Genomic DNA, 17,028 nt, shown 5'->3' with positions numbered 1-17,028 from the left:
CACGGCCGGCTCATATTCAGCCGCTTGTCAATGAGAACCCCCAGGTCTCTTTCCTCCAGGCAGCTCCAGCCACACTTCCCCCAGCCTGTAGGGATGCAGGGGGTTATTGTGGCCCAAGTGCAGGACCTGGCACTTGCCCTTGTTGAAACTCATGCCGTTGATCTTGGCCCAGTGATCCAATCTATCTAGGTCCCTCTGTAGGGCTTCCCTATCCTCCTGGGAGTCAACACTCCTGCTTAACTTGGTATCATCTGCAAACTTGCTGATGATACACCCTATGTCCTTATCGAGATCATCAATAAAGACGTTAAATAGAAATGGTCCTAGCACTGAGCCCTGAGGCACACCACTAGTGACCGGCCGCCAGCTGGATTTGAATCCATTGAGCAATCCATTGAGAGAAAATTAATACACAGTCATATGCAAGATCCAAGCGTTACTCACGTAGCTTTGCAGCGAACGCATTCATAGATGAATTTGTAATTAATCTCGTAGCTGTGGCACCGTGTTACGACGGGCAGTTCGGGGTGAATCACAGTGGATTTACTGGCATAGAACCTCCAGAACCGTCCGTGTCCATCTCGAACACCGTTGATCAGCCAGGTGGCAGCATGGCAAGCCTCGTGAATCAGCGTGTCGCGAAGGCGATCTCGGGGTAAGGAAAACAAAAGCCATTGAGATCAGGCAGCTGTGGGGAAGTGCAGACTTTCATCCCTTGGTCACCACTTCCCACCTTTAACGCTTATTCTCTATTATGATGCAAGGGTTTATTTTGGAGGTTGGAATTACAAAAGATTTGAAAAAGATAAAATGCCCCAAAACAAGGTTTTACTCAGTGCTTTTCCAGTTTTCTGATTAGTCCTAATTCTGCCTCCTAGTTACTTCCCTGTGTGCCTAAACTGCCTGGGGTGCTTTTGTTTGTTTGGTTGGTTTGGGGTTTTTTTGGGGGGTGGGGTAGGGAGTAAGGGATGTTTTGTTTTGTCTTTTTATGAGACCTGAAACACCTTTATTTAGACTAAGATTCATTTTTGTAACATTGATATTTTTCATCCAGAAACAACTAGAGCAGAACACTGAATGTTCAGTACAATTAAAATACAGTATTTCAGTTGGAAGGGACCTACAAGGATCATCTAGTCCAACAGCCTGACCACAAGTTAAAGCATGTTATTAAAGGCATTGCTCAAACACCTCAAACTCTGACAGGCTTGGGGCATCGACCACCTCTCGAGGAAGCCTGTTCCAGTGTTTCACCACCCTCTCAGTAATGAAATGCTTCCTAATGCCCCATCTAAACCTCTCCTGGCGCAGCTTTGAGCCATTCCCATGTGTCCTGCCACTGGATCCCAGGGAGAAGAGCACCTTCCTCTCCACCTCCCTCCTCAGGGAGCTGCAGAGAGCCACGAGGTTGCCCCTCAGCCTCCTTCTCTCCAAACTAGACAAACCCAGAGTCCTCAGCCACTCCTCACAGGACATTCCTTTCAGCCCTGTCACCAGCTTTGTTGCCCTCCTTTGGACACATTCAAGTACCTTCACATCCTTCTTACATCGTGGGGCCCACAAGTGCACACAGTGCTCCAGGTGAGGCTGCACCAAACCTGAATACAGTGGGATAAATCACCTTTTTCGACCAGCTGGTGATTGATGCACCCCAGGATGTGGTTTGCCCTCTCGCTGCCAGGACACGCTGCTGACTCCTGTTGAGCCTGCTGCCCACCAGCACCCCCAAGACCTTCTCTGCAGGGCTGCTCTCCAGCCACTCCTCTCCTAGTCAATACTTGTGCCCAGCATTACTCCACCCCAGATGCAGAATCGGGCATTTGGACTTGTTAAATTTCATCCCATTAATCATTGCCCAATGCTCCAATCTATCTAGATCCCCCTGCAACGCAGAGTCAGCAGCACCTCCTAGTTTGGTATCATCAGCTAACTCATTCATAGAATCACAGAATCTTCTAGGTTGGAAGGGACCTTAAAGATCATCTTGTCCAACCGTCAACCTAACTGACAAAAATAGACACCCACACAACAAACAAGGAGCATCATCACTAAACCATACCTCCCAGCACTACATCAACCCGGCTTTTGAACACCTCCAGGGATGGTGCCTCAACCACCTCCCTGGGCAGCCCATTCCAATGCCTGAGAACCCTTTCAGGGAAAAAATTTTCCCTAATATCCAGCCTAAACCTACCCTGGAGTAACTTGAGACCATTTCCTCTCGTCCTGTCGCCTGTGACTTGAGAAAAGAGACCGACCCCCACCTCTCTACACCCTCCTTTCAGGGAGTTGTAGAGAGCAATAAGGTCTCCCCTCAGCCTCCTCTTCTCCAGGCTGAATAACCCCAGTTCCCTCAGCCTCTCCTCATAAGACTTATTCTCCAGACCCCTCACCAGCTTTGTCGCCCTTTCGTGGTGCATTCAGCTTCTGCATCCAGATTGTTGATAAATATATTGAACAGAAAGAGCCCTAGAATTGACCCCTGAGGAACAACCACTGGTAAGGGGTCACCAGCCAGATGTACCTCAATTCACTGCAACACTTTGAGCTCTGCCCTTCAGCCAGTTCTCCACCCAGCACATCAGGAACCTGTTCATCCCATAGTTGGACAACTTGTCCAGAAGGATGCTGTGTGGGACAGGACCAAAAGCCTTACTAAAACCCAGAAAAACTCCATCCACTAGGTGTGTGACATTATCATACAAGGATATCAAGTTAATTAAACAGAACTTTCCCTTTGTGGACCCATGTTGGCTGTGCCTGACAATCACATTATTCTTTAAATGCCTTTCAGTACTACTCAGTAGGATCTTCTCTGTAATTTTTCCAGGAAGTGAGGTTAGACTCTGTAGTATCCTGGGTCTTCCCCTCACGCCCTTCTTGTAAATTGGAACAATATTGGCTATCTTCCAGTCAGCAGGGACCTCCCCAAGGGAGGCCCAAGACCTTTGGCAAATGATCGAGATGGGTCCTGCCATAACATCCATTAGCTCCTTCAGAACTCTGGGGTGAATCCCATAGGCCCCGTGGACTTGTGAAGATTCAGCTGATACAGCTGGTCCCTGACAATTTCAGTGGCCACAAACAGAAAGTCACTGTTCCCACACTCGTGTACTCAGTAGGATCTTCTCTGTAATTTTTCCAGGAAGTGAGGTTAGACTCTGTAGTATCCTGGGTCTTCCCCTCACGCCCTTCTTGTAAATTGGAACAATATTGGCTATCTTCCAGTCAGCAGGGACCTCCCCAAGGGAGGCCCAAGACCTTTGGCAAATGATCGAGATGGGTCCTGCCATAACATCCATTAGCTCCTTCAGAACTCTGGGGTGAATCCCATAGGCCCCGTGGACTTGTGAAGATTCAGCTGATACAGCTGGTCCCTCACAATTTCAGTGGCCACAAACGGGAAGTCACTGTTCCCACACTCATGGACCTCCAGCTCACAGGACCAGGCAGCCCAAGGTCTGCCAGTATTATTAAAGACTGAGGCAAAAAACCCCATGGAATGCCTCCATTTTTTACTTCATCCCTATTAACCAGATGACCATCTTCAACAAGCACCAGTCCAATGTTTTCTTCCCATTAGCTCCTTCAGAACTCTGGGGTGAATCCCATAGGCCCCGTGGACTTGTGAAGATTCAGCTGATACAGCTGGTCCCTGACAATTTCAGTGGCCACAAACAGAAAGTCACTGTTCCCACACTCGTGGACCTCCAGCTCACAGGACCAGGCAGCCCAAGGTCTGCCAGTATTATTAAAGACTGAGGCAAAAAACCCCATGGAATGCCTCCATTTTTTACTTCATCCCTATTAACCAGATGACCATCTTCAACAAGCACCAGCCCAATGTTTTCTTTAGACCTCCTCTTGCTATTTAACATACTTAAAAGCCCTTCTTGTTAGCTGACACAACACTGGCAAGTTTTAACTCACCTTGAGCTTTGGTGTTTTGTGTATTCTCCCTGCATACACAAACTACAGCTCTGAAATCTTCCTGCAAAGCCTGACCTTCTAGGGCTCTGAAATCTTCCTGCAAAGCCTGACCTTGCTTCTAGAGATGATACAATTTTTTTTCCCTCTTCAGCCAAGCTGATCTTCTGCCCCACTTAGCTGGCTTAGGACACAGGTGGATTGCCTGCTTTTGTGCTTCTAAAAGGTTCTTCTTAAAAAACTGACCAGCTCTTGTGGACCCCTAAGCCTCCTAAAGCATATTCCCAGGGTAGTCCATTGTACCTCTCAAATCAAATTTATTAAACTTCCAAATATTCTATTACAGAACTGGATCTCCTATGGTAACTGCAACATTCGTTTCCCCCAGTTGGGATGGGATGAGAGAGAAATAACAGCTTCAGTGCCCACCATATAATAGAACTTAACTTGGCACTGACCTGTCTTCATTCCAGCTTTAAATGCTACCAACAAGGTGGCTAGCTGTGATGGAAGAAGTCAGATTTTAGATTGCCATTAACAGTACATATATAATTAGAGTAATCAATAGTTCTTCAGATCAATAAGAAATATAATCAAAGTACTGCTATTAGCATGAACATGTGTCTGTTTTCACATCTTGTAAATTTGCCCAGCCTCTTAGAAGGGTTGTGAGGACAAGTATGACCACCAATGTATTTATTTATTCAAGGTAATACGAAATTTCAAAGCAGGGTCCAGTTCCAGATCTTCTCAGGCCTCAGATTCATGTTTTTTATCTCTAGAACTCACTTTCTCAAAGAAGAGTCAACATCTCTTTTCTTTTACCTACCTGCAGAGTCACAGACTTTCTCAGAAAGTTCTATGCGAGCGTAACGCTTTCCTTCAGGACCTTCTGTCTGCCCAGTTACACAATATCCTGCTGTTTTTCTCATTTTCTTATTCCATGTTATTTTCATTTTCTCTGGTAACTGAAAAACAAAACAGGACATGTCATCTGCCCTCTCCTACCTCTCTCATCTTCTTCTGGCCCTCTGGCTTCCCTTTAGATTTACTGCAAAGCCAGCGCAGGATGTTTCTGCCAGTGCCCTTAACACTGGTGTCACTTCAGATGCAAACCCACCCTCCACGGCTCCTTATTCCCATCATCAGTTTTTCTGTAACCAACACTGGGAGTTTCACAACGCAGGATGAGACAAAAAGTCCCTTAGTTCCTCTGTTCTGCTTCCACCAGTGCCTAACACGCGCTGCTTAAGACGAAACGCAGGGACAGGTCAGGCATAAAACAGAATTTCCTGTTCAAAAAAGTACTATTCCCAACTGCTAGTCATTTGCAAGACGCCACCTCACTGAGCCCCAGGTGGTTCCTTTGCATTCAACAGCCCTTCAAGTTGTTTTCTGGTGTTTTGGAACAAGTGTGCATGTTTAAGAATACATAGGCATTGTTAGCATCCACAACAGTCTATGAGCACAAGTTCTGTAGATTAATAATTGACGGGTCAAGTACCACCTGCTTTGGTTGTTCTGAACCTACAACTTGCCATTTTCATTTGATGCACCTTCGCACCGCGAGAGGCCGAATCCTCGTGATCCTGATTTTGTAAGCCCTCATCATACCTATCTTGGTTAGTTCTGTTGCTTTACTAACAGTTTTCTGACATCTAAATTAGTTAACGAGCTTGAGTAAATGGTCCAACAGCAGCAGGTGCCAGCAGTGGTACGGGGATTTAGCACTGGAGAGCAAGGTATTTTGCTTTCAGCAATAGTGAGCCTGTTCAGCTCAGCTGTTGGTGAAATCATGACCTCAACCTCTCCTTGGCCAGCCCAACAACATTTTCCCAGCTGCACAGAAACATTTTCCTTCCTGAAGGGAATTCTATTGGAATTACTGTGGGCAGCGTCCATCCTTTCAGAGGCATTTCTTACCAGAGGGGGGTCTCCAGTACCCCAGAAGATGTGAAGATCAAGACAGCAGTTCTCTGAAATCAAACCTTCAATTCAAAACACAACTTAGAGCTTTAAGTTCACCCAAAATTGTCATTCAAGGGATAAGCAGCTTTTAAATCTGTTGATTTAAATCATGAACATGCAAGGGGAATGAATGAAGACTGCCTGAAGCATGACTAAGCATGAGGCAACTGACGACAAAGGGAAGTGTTTCATCCATCAGGTCCCTGCTCCCACCACTTGCCTTTTGGCAGCTGCAGGCAAGAAAGTTTGTGCTACAACGAGCTGTTGGGCTGTGGTAACGATGCAGAGCTCACCAGTGCGTGTCACGTCAGTAAAAGCCAGATGAGCAATGGTGGAACCTTGAGCTTCTTTCAGCAGCAGAAAGCCATAGCTGCCTCTCCTGGGGTCTACTACCACCGAGGCAGCAACAGAAACATTCCTGAGCTGCTAAGCTGATGACCATGCAGAAAATACAGGATTATAAATATCAGTCACCTCTTCAAAGATGAGATGATCAAGGCCCCTGGTGTAGCAGTTTCTCTCATCAAGGACTCTTGGCCACCACCCAGACTGCTCATTTAAGGATGGAAAAGGGAGCCAAGCTGAAAACCGCTGTGTCACAGTGGTGATAAACCCCTTTCAAAGAGATTTCTTGAACTGATTCAAACACAAGCTATTGCTATCAAGCTTAACTTCTACTAACTGAAGAGGGTGAAGAGCAATCACATCAAAAAAGGGAGGAGCAACGTATTAACCAGCATTTTAGAACTGCAGTTTTTGTTTTGAAGCTAACCTTCTGCTCGAAGATGGTACTGTTATACAGACAGTAGAGCTTCTCTGCCAGCTCCTCTTTATTTTTCTTGAAATACTTCACATAGTGGGAAGCCGGATTGGAGAGATCTTGCAAGAAGCAGCCAGGCACTGAGCACACCCTGAGCCTGCAAGAAAAGCCATAAAGGAGTTTATTGAAGTACAGAGATATCACACTGAGAAACAACGGCCACTTTAGTGGCTATAAAGATCTCTGGGACCCTGCCACTGGCATAAACCTGTCCTGACTCTTCCCCAGCCAGCCCTCACGAAGCCACTGGGGCACACACACATATTCTGTCATCTTCCCCCTTCAGGGGCACGAAGTGGTAGAGCTGTTGCAGTATTATCTGCAGTTATTTCATTAATTCACAAAACTAGATTATGAGGACTGCTAAGTACGTAAGGACGGTGGCTCAGCTCTTTGTGACACAGCGAGCCACAATTACACAAAGTAGGGGGTGGGCTCTTCTCCCAAGGAACAGGTGATAAAACAAGAGGAAACGGCCTCAAGTTGCACCAGGGGAGGTTTAGGATGAATAAACATTTCTTCATGGAAAGGGTTGTCAAACATTGGAGCAGGCTGCCCAGGGCAGTGGTGGAGTCACCATCCCTGGAGGGATTTAAAAGCTGGGCAGACGTGGTGCTGAGGGACACAGGTTAGTGGTGGCCTTGGCAGTGCTGGGTTAACGGTTGGACTCAATGATCTTAAAGGTCTCTTCCAAGCAAAACGATTGTGTGATACCAAAACTTGATCAATATATGAACAGCTCTAGTATGATCACTCACAATAAAGGTATATTTTCAGAAACATAGCCAAAGATGTTCTGGGAATCCTCCGGAATTTGTTCAGGGGAAGCAGATATTCCACTGGGATAAATAACTCCAAGACAAAGCATCAGCTTTGAAAACACCATTTAAAGGTTTTTGTATTGGTATACACAGCTATAAAATGACTGAAGAAAACAAGGCAACTATTAGAAATGAAAAAGAATTCTTCTGAAAACCTTAGGCTACATCCACAAATAGAAAAAGAAGCACGAATTCTGTAAGTTATAAGGACACAGGTCAAAAAATATCAAGACAAGCTTGTTAAAAGGCATGAACTCCCAATAGAATTGGTTTTGATATATTTTCAGAGGCAGGCAACTGGATAGATAGAATCTGTAGGGCCAGCACACATTAGAAGTATGCTGTGCCAAGACAAGGAATAGCCAGAGAGCTAACATTAAGAAAGCAGATTCGATGTTTGTCAGATTAGTCATCAATTCCTCTAAGTGGAGATTAATTTATTTTCTCCCTGTCATACCTGAGACTGAAAGCTTTGATTTCCAGCTACTTAATCCTTAACAACAGCTGAATTAGTAGAAGATTAGTTTCTAGGTACCAGAAAAATCAGAACGTCATCTTAGGCAAAATGCTTAGCATCTCTTTGTCCATCTGTAATAGTTCTAGAACATAATAAAGATGGAACGGAAAAACACTTACCTTTTCTCTGTCTTTGCTGATTGCGAGCAACTGACTGATTCATCCCGAGGAATTCTTGCAGGAGACATTACCCTGGAAGGTGTTTCTTGAAGTGAAACGGAGTTTGACCTTGGTGTCTTGAATCCTTCCCCTTTCGAGGGCTGGGCATCTTCACAGGGTGGCTTGATGTTTTCTAGTTCAACAGAAAGAGTTACAAGATTGTGGGCTGTCACAGAATCAGGAGCGCAGGTGCCAGCACCCAGGTAACAGGTAACGGTGAAAAGCCAAAGGTTCCACCTCAGCACACCCAGTCCCACCCTGCGTACTGGAACGCAGAGGCTTTTACAACTGCTGGGAAGGTAATTTGCTGGAGTGGCAGACTCCAAACTTTCAAACATTCAGCTGGGAGGAGAAGTGGAGGGAAAAGCATTTGTGACCTTTCTGTGACATTTCACAAATTCAAAATAAATCGCCAGCACTTGGGGAGCAGTAATGCAGAGACACCATTTGAACAAAACCCCATCGTTCTCACCTTTTATCGTGTGCCGTACGTCACGTCGTTTGTCTGACAGGCAGGCTCTGCTCACATCACTGCCTATTTCCCCAGCCCACAGTCTAGACAGATTGTTACAATGACTGACCCCCAACAGCAGAAATCAAGGACCACTTCAAGGCGTGCAGTTTCAGCAGACCTTCTCTCTGCTGACTTTTCTGTAACTGTTCCCCTATTTGGGCCACTGGTCTCCTTTCACTTACAACCATATACAGAGAAGCCAGTGCAGCTGCCACTTCACTTCTAGAAAATGTTTTCTAGGCCACATTGACATATTCCAATAAATAAACACACTTGCTCTTTCCCAGGGCGTATTTCTGTGCTGTCAGCCATCCTCTTCTACAGGTCTCCTTGCCCTGAGCTAGTCCTTGTTAGTGAGGAAGGCACCCTGCATTAACTCTTCTAGAAAGAGTTTTGTTTCCACCTGCTCTTACTCAGCAATAACCCTTTCTACCCTTTGCAATCCTTCAGCTGGAGCTCACCTCAGTTAGTCAAAGGAGAGGAGGAGCTGCTGATTTAGGACATTCTCAATATGAAGTCTACTTTAAAGAAAATAAAGCAAATTATAAATCCAAATACTAAATCAACAGCATCTAAACTGCTGAAAATGTCAGTCTTACCAAAATGAAAGCTTCCCATTAACTGCTATCATACATTAAAAAAAAATAAAAAAATCTGTTAACATCATTCAAACCCACCAGTTAGATTTGTTTCCAGAACAATTTTAAAAAGTAAAAATGCCTACAATCATAGGGAGGATAAAAACAAGCAGCAGTGAAAAACTTAACTCTTGATACCGCAAGACTAGTAAGAATCACTTTTCAGAATGCTCAGAGGAACAATTTCAACAATTTCTGATCGTATCAAATCCAGTTGCAAGGTGCTGGAAAAGACTGAGGCAACGAGCACCACCACTGCTGCCAAGGGGTAGCTCAGAACAACTGCTTACCTGTGACACTGGGCTGGTAGACTGTTTTACTTGTGCTTAAGACTGGTTTTCGGGGTACACTTCGTTTCCTTATTCGTTCTATTAATGATTCAAATTCCTCATCTGAGCTGTCTGACCCTACGTCTCTACTTGGTCGCAGTGCCACACTTGGCGCTTTATTTTCTGTGCTCTTTCCACAGCTCCTTTCTTTCCTTCTAACAAGCGAGTCCGGACTGCCTCTGGAAATAGGGTCTTTCAGATTTTGTGGAGGTGGAAGTTTTATGCACCTCCAACTCTCTCTCAAGTCTTTCACTCCTCCTTCTTGGTAGTCATTTTTGTAGTCACAATTTTGTAGAAAGACAGAATCTTCAGTGTCACTTGAACTCTCTGAATATCGCAATTCTTGGCAGCAAGTGTTTTTCTTTCCAGAAGTCATCAACTTCTTCTCCTGAAGATCTTTCTGTGCTGCAATTCAAAACAAACAGCTTAAACTTTTGGTAATTTAGTTTAGGAGAGCTGCCTTTGTCTTAACACGAAGGAAAAAATCCCTTGAAAGATGGAAAACACAAAGAATAGAAAGATATCATTGCATTCTCTTTACTACATCCTGCTCATTTACCATCATACTCAACGGAGAGACATTGAAAGGTGTATAAAAAAAAAAAGTCAGCGTAAACCCCATGTATCTATATATCATCAGGCAAGGCCTAATCATCCTGAATCGGTAGTTAGTGCCGGCATCATCTTCATTCCCATAACAAAAGATAAGTGTATGTAAGAGTGAGGCTAAACATTTCATATTAAAGTTTTATAAAACCACCAAGTGAAGGGTGACTTAAAAAATGCTCAGCCTTAGCCGATTGGACCACAGCCTAGGCAAGGCCTAATCATCCTGAATCGGTAGTTAGTGCCGGCATCATCTTCATTCCCATAACAAAAGATAAGTGTATGTAAGAGTGAGGCTAAACATTTCATATTAAAGTTTTATAAAACCACCAAGTGAAGGGTGACTTAAAAACTGCTCAGCCTTAGCTGACTGGACCACAGCCCACAGCACTTACACTGCCCAACAAACAAGGCTTCAGACATCTCAGATTCGACCTATCAACATCAAGGGATCACGTCAGATCTATTGGTAACATCGTTTTTCAAAATGATGTTTCTGGTCCAGTTTCCACCCCAGAAACTGCCCCGCTAGCCTTTTACAGTCCGCAGCTGGTGTACACCTTTCAGGTTGACATTCACACCTGGTGCAAGAGATCCTGCCCTTCTTGATCAGGGCTTCTCTAGGCTCAGGTGAGATCACTGCTATCAAATGCCATCTACTGGAATTCTATCCCTGGATCGCTGGCCTAGGACTGTGTCAAGAATTCCAGAGCCCTCTTCACTTCTTCAAGGAAAGTCCTGGTTGCTCCTATCAATGAGAAGCGCCAAGACAGCTGTACTCGGGCTCTGAATGTTAGTAAATCACTGCACTTTCCATCTCTTGGGGGAAACCAGGGATCCTCTGCTCAGACAAGCACTGAAACCCCTCAAGCCAGGGCTTGCCAGAGCTTCTCGCAGCCAGTATTAACACGTAGGACCTTGGTAAAGAAGCTCCAAATTAAAGAACCCTTTCTGTGGCTCTGCAACACCCATAGGCAAGACTGGCCTGATTGCCAACACCTGATCAAATTAAAGTTATCTAGTTTAACAACAGTTAACCGCTTTCTTTACTCGGTGTGTCTTGGCCACAGAATGAGCTGGTACAGCCATAGGAGCTGCATATCCTAAAGCACCTCTCCACAGCCATCATCCCATATTTCCAGCTCAGCCCCATCAGCTGTGAGTCACTACTCCTTTCACAGACCCAAATACTGGCAGATAGTCCAACGTCTCTGCAGACCTACAGCAATGCTTCAAAACACACGCCTGGCACAACAGTACGACCATGCTTTCCCCTGCTACCCCCAGAGGAAACAGAAAAGCCCTCTCCTCTGTTATCCTCCAGGAAGAGACAAAGCAATCTTATGTTTTAGAGTGGCTGGAGAGCTGCCGGGCAGAAAAGGACCTGGGGGTGTTGGTCGACTGTAGGCTGAACAGGAGCCAGCAGTGTGCCCAGGTGGCCAAGGAGGCCACCAGCATCTCTCAAGTCACAGGCGACAGGACAAGAGGAAATGGCCTCAAGTTACTCCAGGGGAGGTTCAGGCTGGATATTAGGAAAAATTTTTTCCCTGAAAGGGTTCTCAGGCATTGGAATGGGCTGCCCAGGGAGGTGGTTGAGGCCCCATCCCTGGAGGTGTTCAAAAGACGGGTTGATGAAGTGCTGGGAGGTCTGGTTTAGTGATGATGCTCCTTGTTTGTTGTGTGGGTGTCTATTTTTGTCAGTTAGGTTGACGGTTGGACAAGATGATCTTTAAGGTCCCTTCCAACCTAGAAGATTCTGTGATTCTGTTTTACAACCTCTCTCAGAAATCTATGAGCTCAGCAATGAGCACTTTCCACTCAGTAGAATTCCTGCCTCGTATTTGCTGTTGGACAATTACTTGCCATTCTTTGTTGTGCTTTTTCTCACTTTCAAATCCAAGAAGTAGTCGTCCGAGTCATCAATGAAGTCCTTCAAACTGCAAAACAAGCAAATAATGTGAAAAAAAACCCTAGCCATAAGCAGGAAAATAGAAGATCAGTTTGCCTGACTGAAAAAGCAAACCAAGAAAAGCCACCCAATATAACATCATCAGTTGTTCACACAGCAAACGGTACCAACTATGTCCATTTATCAGAAGGGCAATAGAGCACATACTCCTCCAAACATCACGTTTTCCATTTGATCAGAACACACAGATTGAACACAGAACAGTTCTGTCTGCACCCACTCCTACACACACCTCTCTATCTGCCCAGGAATTGCTAAAACTTCTCATCATTTTTCTGTATTCCAAATAGCAGATGCGAGACAGAAACTGAATATGTAAACATTGAAAAGTTATTAATTACAGCACCCACCTTGCCTCGGCCTTCCTAGAAACAGATTTGGGAGTTTTCATTTTAGCCAAAACTGAAAAAAATAAAAGATTAATTAAGAACAAAGTTCTGTTTCTTTTGCTAAGGATTTTTTTAAGACAAAAGATTGCAACTAGTAAAAATTCAGTCTAAAAGCTTAAAAAAACCCCCAAAGACAAGAATCCTTTACACAGAATTCCAACTCTCAGTTCCTCCAAGCTGCCAGCAGCTGTCTAACATCCCTTCATTATTCAGTCCTTGCCCACCACAAAGCCAAATAAGAAGTGCTGTTATGTATCTTGTGGCATCCAGTACAGCCTCCTCGTACACATGGATCGCTGGGGGTGGAACTCAAAGGGCTGATCAATATTTTATCCAAGCATTTTGGAAATGGCAGGTAGTAGTTTTCCTACTGCAAAGAGGTGTCCATGTGCTTATTCCACTAAGTGACTCCAAAAATATCTTCAAACAAAATGGTACCAATAATACCCCACTGCAGAACAGCAATTCAATACTCCTTCTCAGAAAGAAACGTGTTTTGATCACTCCAGCAACATTGTGGTGACTGCTAAACACAAAGCCAGAGTACAGGCAGTGGTACTGGATGTGCTTGACATATTGACTCTTGAGAGGTTATCAGAAATGTGACATCAAAATGTCACACACCTTCCTTGTTATGAGAGACTCTGGAAAGTTGAAGGGGAACAAATTTTATTAAAGCATAAATCAGGCCAGAGGGAAGGGAAACAACTGTCCCTTCTTCAGAACATAATGGGCCACAACAGCAGTTAAGGAACATTTGTTCTCACAAGATGGAGCTGCATGCATGACTTCAAGGGGATTACAAACTCTTGCACTATGCAGTAAGCCCCAAACCAGAAGATAGGTTTGCTTGAAAAGCCTTTATGGTTGCTCAGTAGATTCTGGTACCAGCTGAGCTCCACCCACATGCTGCCCGGGGAGCACACTGTAAGTTAAAAAGCACAGATGGGACTGAGCGCTGTCCTTTTTGAAGAAGAGCACAAGCAGGGAGAGGAAAGGGAAAGAATTCAAGACCCTGAAGCTCAAAAAGTGTTTGGAGCAAGAAGTTATTTTCATTTTTAGCACTCAGTGGTCTTCACCACTACCTTCTATTACAAAAGAAGTAAAGATAGCACCTGCTGCCTTCCAAGCCACCACATCAAGGGGGCTCATTGACATACCAATGGCCAGCAGCTTTCCTAGATGATAACTACAGTGTTCTTAGGCCATGAAGCAGCATCAGACTAATTAAGCTGACAGCTGGTCACAGGAAACCGAAAGCTTACAGAAAAGTGTGACTTGTTACTTAATAAATCGCTTCTCTTTAGTTTCTTGTTTCTTGGCGCATACTTTAATTTCAATCTTTCCTACAAGTGTCGCTATGGCGATGGAATGGCAATAGCTGTGCAAATATTCTGCTCCCAGCCCCAACTAGCTCTCTCAGCTGCCTTCTGTGCCAGAGCTGACACACAGCTTCGGCCTCAAGAGCCGCCTGGACAGAGGAGGGGAAAAGAAGAGTAAGAAAAATGAGCAGACTGTCAAATACCTAAATCTAGAAAATTACAGGAAAGCAAACAACGACCTACTGAGGGGACAGTATTGAAATATTTATCAGATTTAAACTCCCAGAGGTAGGGCAGGAACTAGACACAGAACATCTTCTTTTGCACGGATGTCAGCGGTGTGGCTTAACAATGTTCAGATCATTCACATGGCACTGAGCTTGAACCAGCACGAACTCGACAGTAAAGAGAAAATCTGCTTTAAAAGCAGCTAGGCTAACACAAGAGTGATTATGCAAAAGGCAAAACAAACAGATACAACTTGTTGCTCCCAGAGGTAGGGCAGGAACTAGACACAGAACATCTTCACTTGCACGGGTGTAAGCGGTGTGGCTTAACAATGCTCAGATCATTCACATGGCACTGAGCTTGAACCAGCACGAACTCGACAGTAAAGAGAAAATCTGCTTTAAAAGCAGCTAGACTAACACAAGAGTGATTATGCAAAAGGCAAAATAAACAGATACAACTTGTTGCCTTACTATTCATTCCTGCCATCGCTGATCGAATGTTGAATACGTAATAAGGAATATCTTGCAAGATTTAGAAAAAGATTTAAATCACTACACCAGCCTTACTATTCATTCCTGCCATCGCTGATCAAATGTTGAATACGTAATAAGGAACATCTTGCAAGATTTAGAATTTAGATATAGAAACCTTTAAATCACTATACCGGTCTGAAACCCACTTGAGATGTGACAGAGCCGTGATTAGTCCATTTAAGGAACAAACTAACTAGAATTCTTACAATAGGAAAAATAAATAAGGTACTCAACGACCTTAGCAGAAAACGATAGTCACGATGGCCATCACCAAAAAGAAAACTACAGATACTGGGTTTTGTACGTACAGGCTACACATAAACAGAAGTTATATACAGCAGAAGCCACCATGTAAAATTTAGTATTCAACTCCATTTTACCAAGACCTTGAGCCACTACAAAAAGCCAAAAACATCCCTCTGACTAGTTAAGGCTCAGGCAGCAAAAGCCATGGTAGGTAGGAGGGACTTCAGAGTTGTTTAGACGTGTGTTCGGGGCAGTAACTGCTGACTCAGAGATGCTCCATAGACTAAGAAGGAAGCAAGGGAGTGACAGGGAACAGACAAAGCAAAAAACAAGGTGAGACAAAAAGCATCTGTTGAGACACAAGATTCAAGGACACTCCCTGGGGCGTGTAGTTACCAACACTGCACTGCAAGGGGAAAAGGCACTCTGTGCTCTGCAGCAGGGGGAAAAAAGAAAGAAAACCCCGCGTAAGAAATATTCACTGTAACTAGACAGAAATGGGGCCTTCTCATACTCTTTCAGAAAACAAACTACCATATGCCATTACTTACACTTTTCAAATTCATCCTCACTGCTGGAAGAGAAGTACAGGGCACAGCTGCAAAAGAAGAAATGCGGAATAGTATTAAGGACAGCAGGCCAAGAGGAAGCAGATCTGCACCTCTGCTCGCCTAAAATACCTGTGAAAACTCAGGGCCAATTATCTGCTGAAAAAAGACTGAACACCTCAAATCGGCTGAACTGTTTTAAGTTGTTTAAAATCGGAACATGAGAACTTGTGTATTAAAACTTGTAAGGACCATACGCATTCAGTGTTCAAATAAGTAATTGATCACTGTCAAAAATGTGAAAGACTGAGCCCTTTGGAGCCCCCGGCTTAGGGCACGACACCGGGTTAAGTTCCAGTTGGGTGCCAGCAGGGACAGCTTCTCACCCGACACGCGGGATGTGAGCGGGGAGAGAGCGCTGGGTTGGATCGAGTCTGAAGCCTCAAAACACACACCCAGGAGAAGCGAGCTGCTTTTGGATAAAGCACACTTTGACAGGGCTGCCGTGAGTGTTCAGCAAACTGCAGCAGCTCTCACAAAGCTGTTTTAAGGCGCAGAATAGACGCGGTACCACTTGGGCTGCAATTCTCAGAATCACAGAATCTTCTAGGTTGGAAGGGACCTTAAAGATCATCTTGTCCAACCATCAACCTCACTGACAAAAATAGACACCCACACAACAAACAAGGAGCATCATCACTAAACCAGACCTCCCAGCACTACATCAACCCGTCTTTTGAACACCTCCAGGGATGGGGCCTCAACCACCTCCCTGGGCAGCCCATTCCAATGCCTGAGAACCCTTTCAGTGAAAAAATGTTTCCTAATATCCAGCCTGAACCTCCCCTGGCACAACTTGAGGCCATTTCCTCTTGTCCTGTCGCCTGTGACTTGAGAAAAGAGACCGACCCCCACCTCTCTACACCCTCCTTTCAGGGAGTTGTAGAGAGCAAGAAGGTCTCCCCTCAGCCTCCTCTTCTCCAGGCTGAATAACCCCAGCTCCCTCAGCCTCTCCTCATAAGACTTATTCTCCAGACCCCTCACCATCTTTGTCGCCCTTCTCTGGACCCGCTCCAGCACCTCAATGTCTTTTTTATGGTAGGGGGCCCAAAACTGGACACAGTACTCAAGGTGCAAAAATGCAGAGGAAAGCCATAATAATACCCTTACCAAATGATTTATTTCATTTTCTGACAAACAGCAAATATCAACAACTTGAAAAATACAGTAGGCAATCGCTTAAAAATATGAAAACAGCTTCTACTTATGTTACAGTTCCCCAGACCTTACAGACTGCAGTTCTGAAGCCTGTCACCACCTCCCGATTACCATAAAACAACCGAGAGCATAACCTAGACTTATATTTCGGTACGATCAACGAACAGCGAAGGACGCGGGCCCTCACCTGCCGCCCCGCCGGCCCTGGCTGACCGGGCCGCGGCCGGAGACTGAGGGCCCGCCGCCGGGCCGCCCCCCGCACCGGCCCTCTGTC

General features: G+C 44.9%; 1 protein-coding gene across 1 annotated transcript in view; it reads right to left on the bottom strand.

Annotated features, from left to right (window-relative positions):
• Positions 1–17,028, bottom strand: part of ACRC (acidic repeat containing) — a 24,798-nt gene that overhangs the window by 7,669 nt on the left and 101 nt on the right. The window contains exons 2-9 of the mRNA XM_014963066.1: positions 15,540–15,586; positions 12,618–12,669; positions 12,162–12,235; positions 9,654–10,097; positions 8,173–8,344; positions 6,668–6,812; positions 4,757–4,895; positions 445–649 (exon numbers count right to left, since the gene is read on the bottom strand). Coding sequence (XP_014818552.1) covers positions 445–649; positions 4,757–4,895; positions 6,668–6,812; positions 8,173–8,344; positions 9,654–10,097; positions 12,162–12,235; positions 12,618–12,669; positions 15,540–15,586 — 1,278 coding nt within the window. The remainder of the gene's footprint in view (positions 1–444; positions 650–4,756; positions 4,896–6,667; positions 6,813–8,172; positions 8,345–9,653; positions 10,098–12,161; positions 12,236–12,617; positions 12,670–15,539; positions 15,587–17,028) is intronic.

The sequence above is a fragment of the Calidris pugnax genome, unplaced genomic scaffold (genome assembly GCF_001431845.1).
Source record: "Calidris pugnax isolate Ruff unplaced genomic scaffold, ASM143184v1 scaffold294, whole genome shotgun sequence".
Classification (NCBI taxonomy): domain Eukaryota; kingdom Metazoa; phylum Chordata; class Aves; order Charadriiformes; family Scolopacidae; genus Calidris; species Calidris pugnax.
Note: the sequence above shows the minus strand (reverse complement) of the source record. Positions and strands in the feature narration are given on the sequence as shown.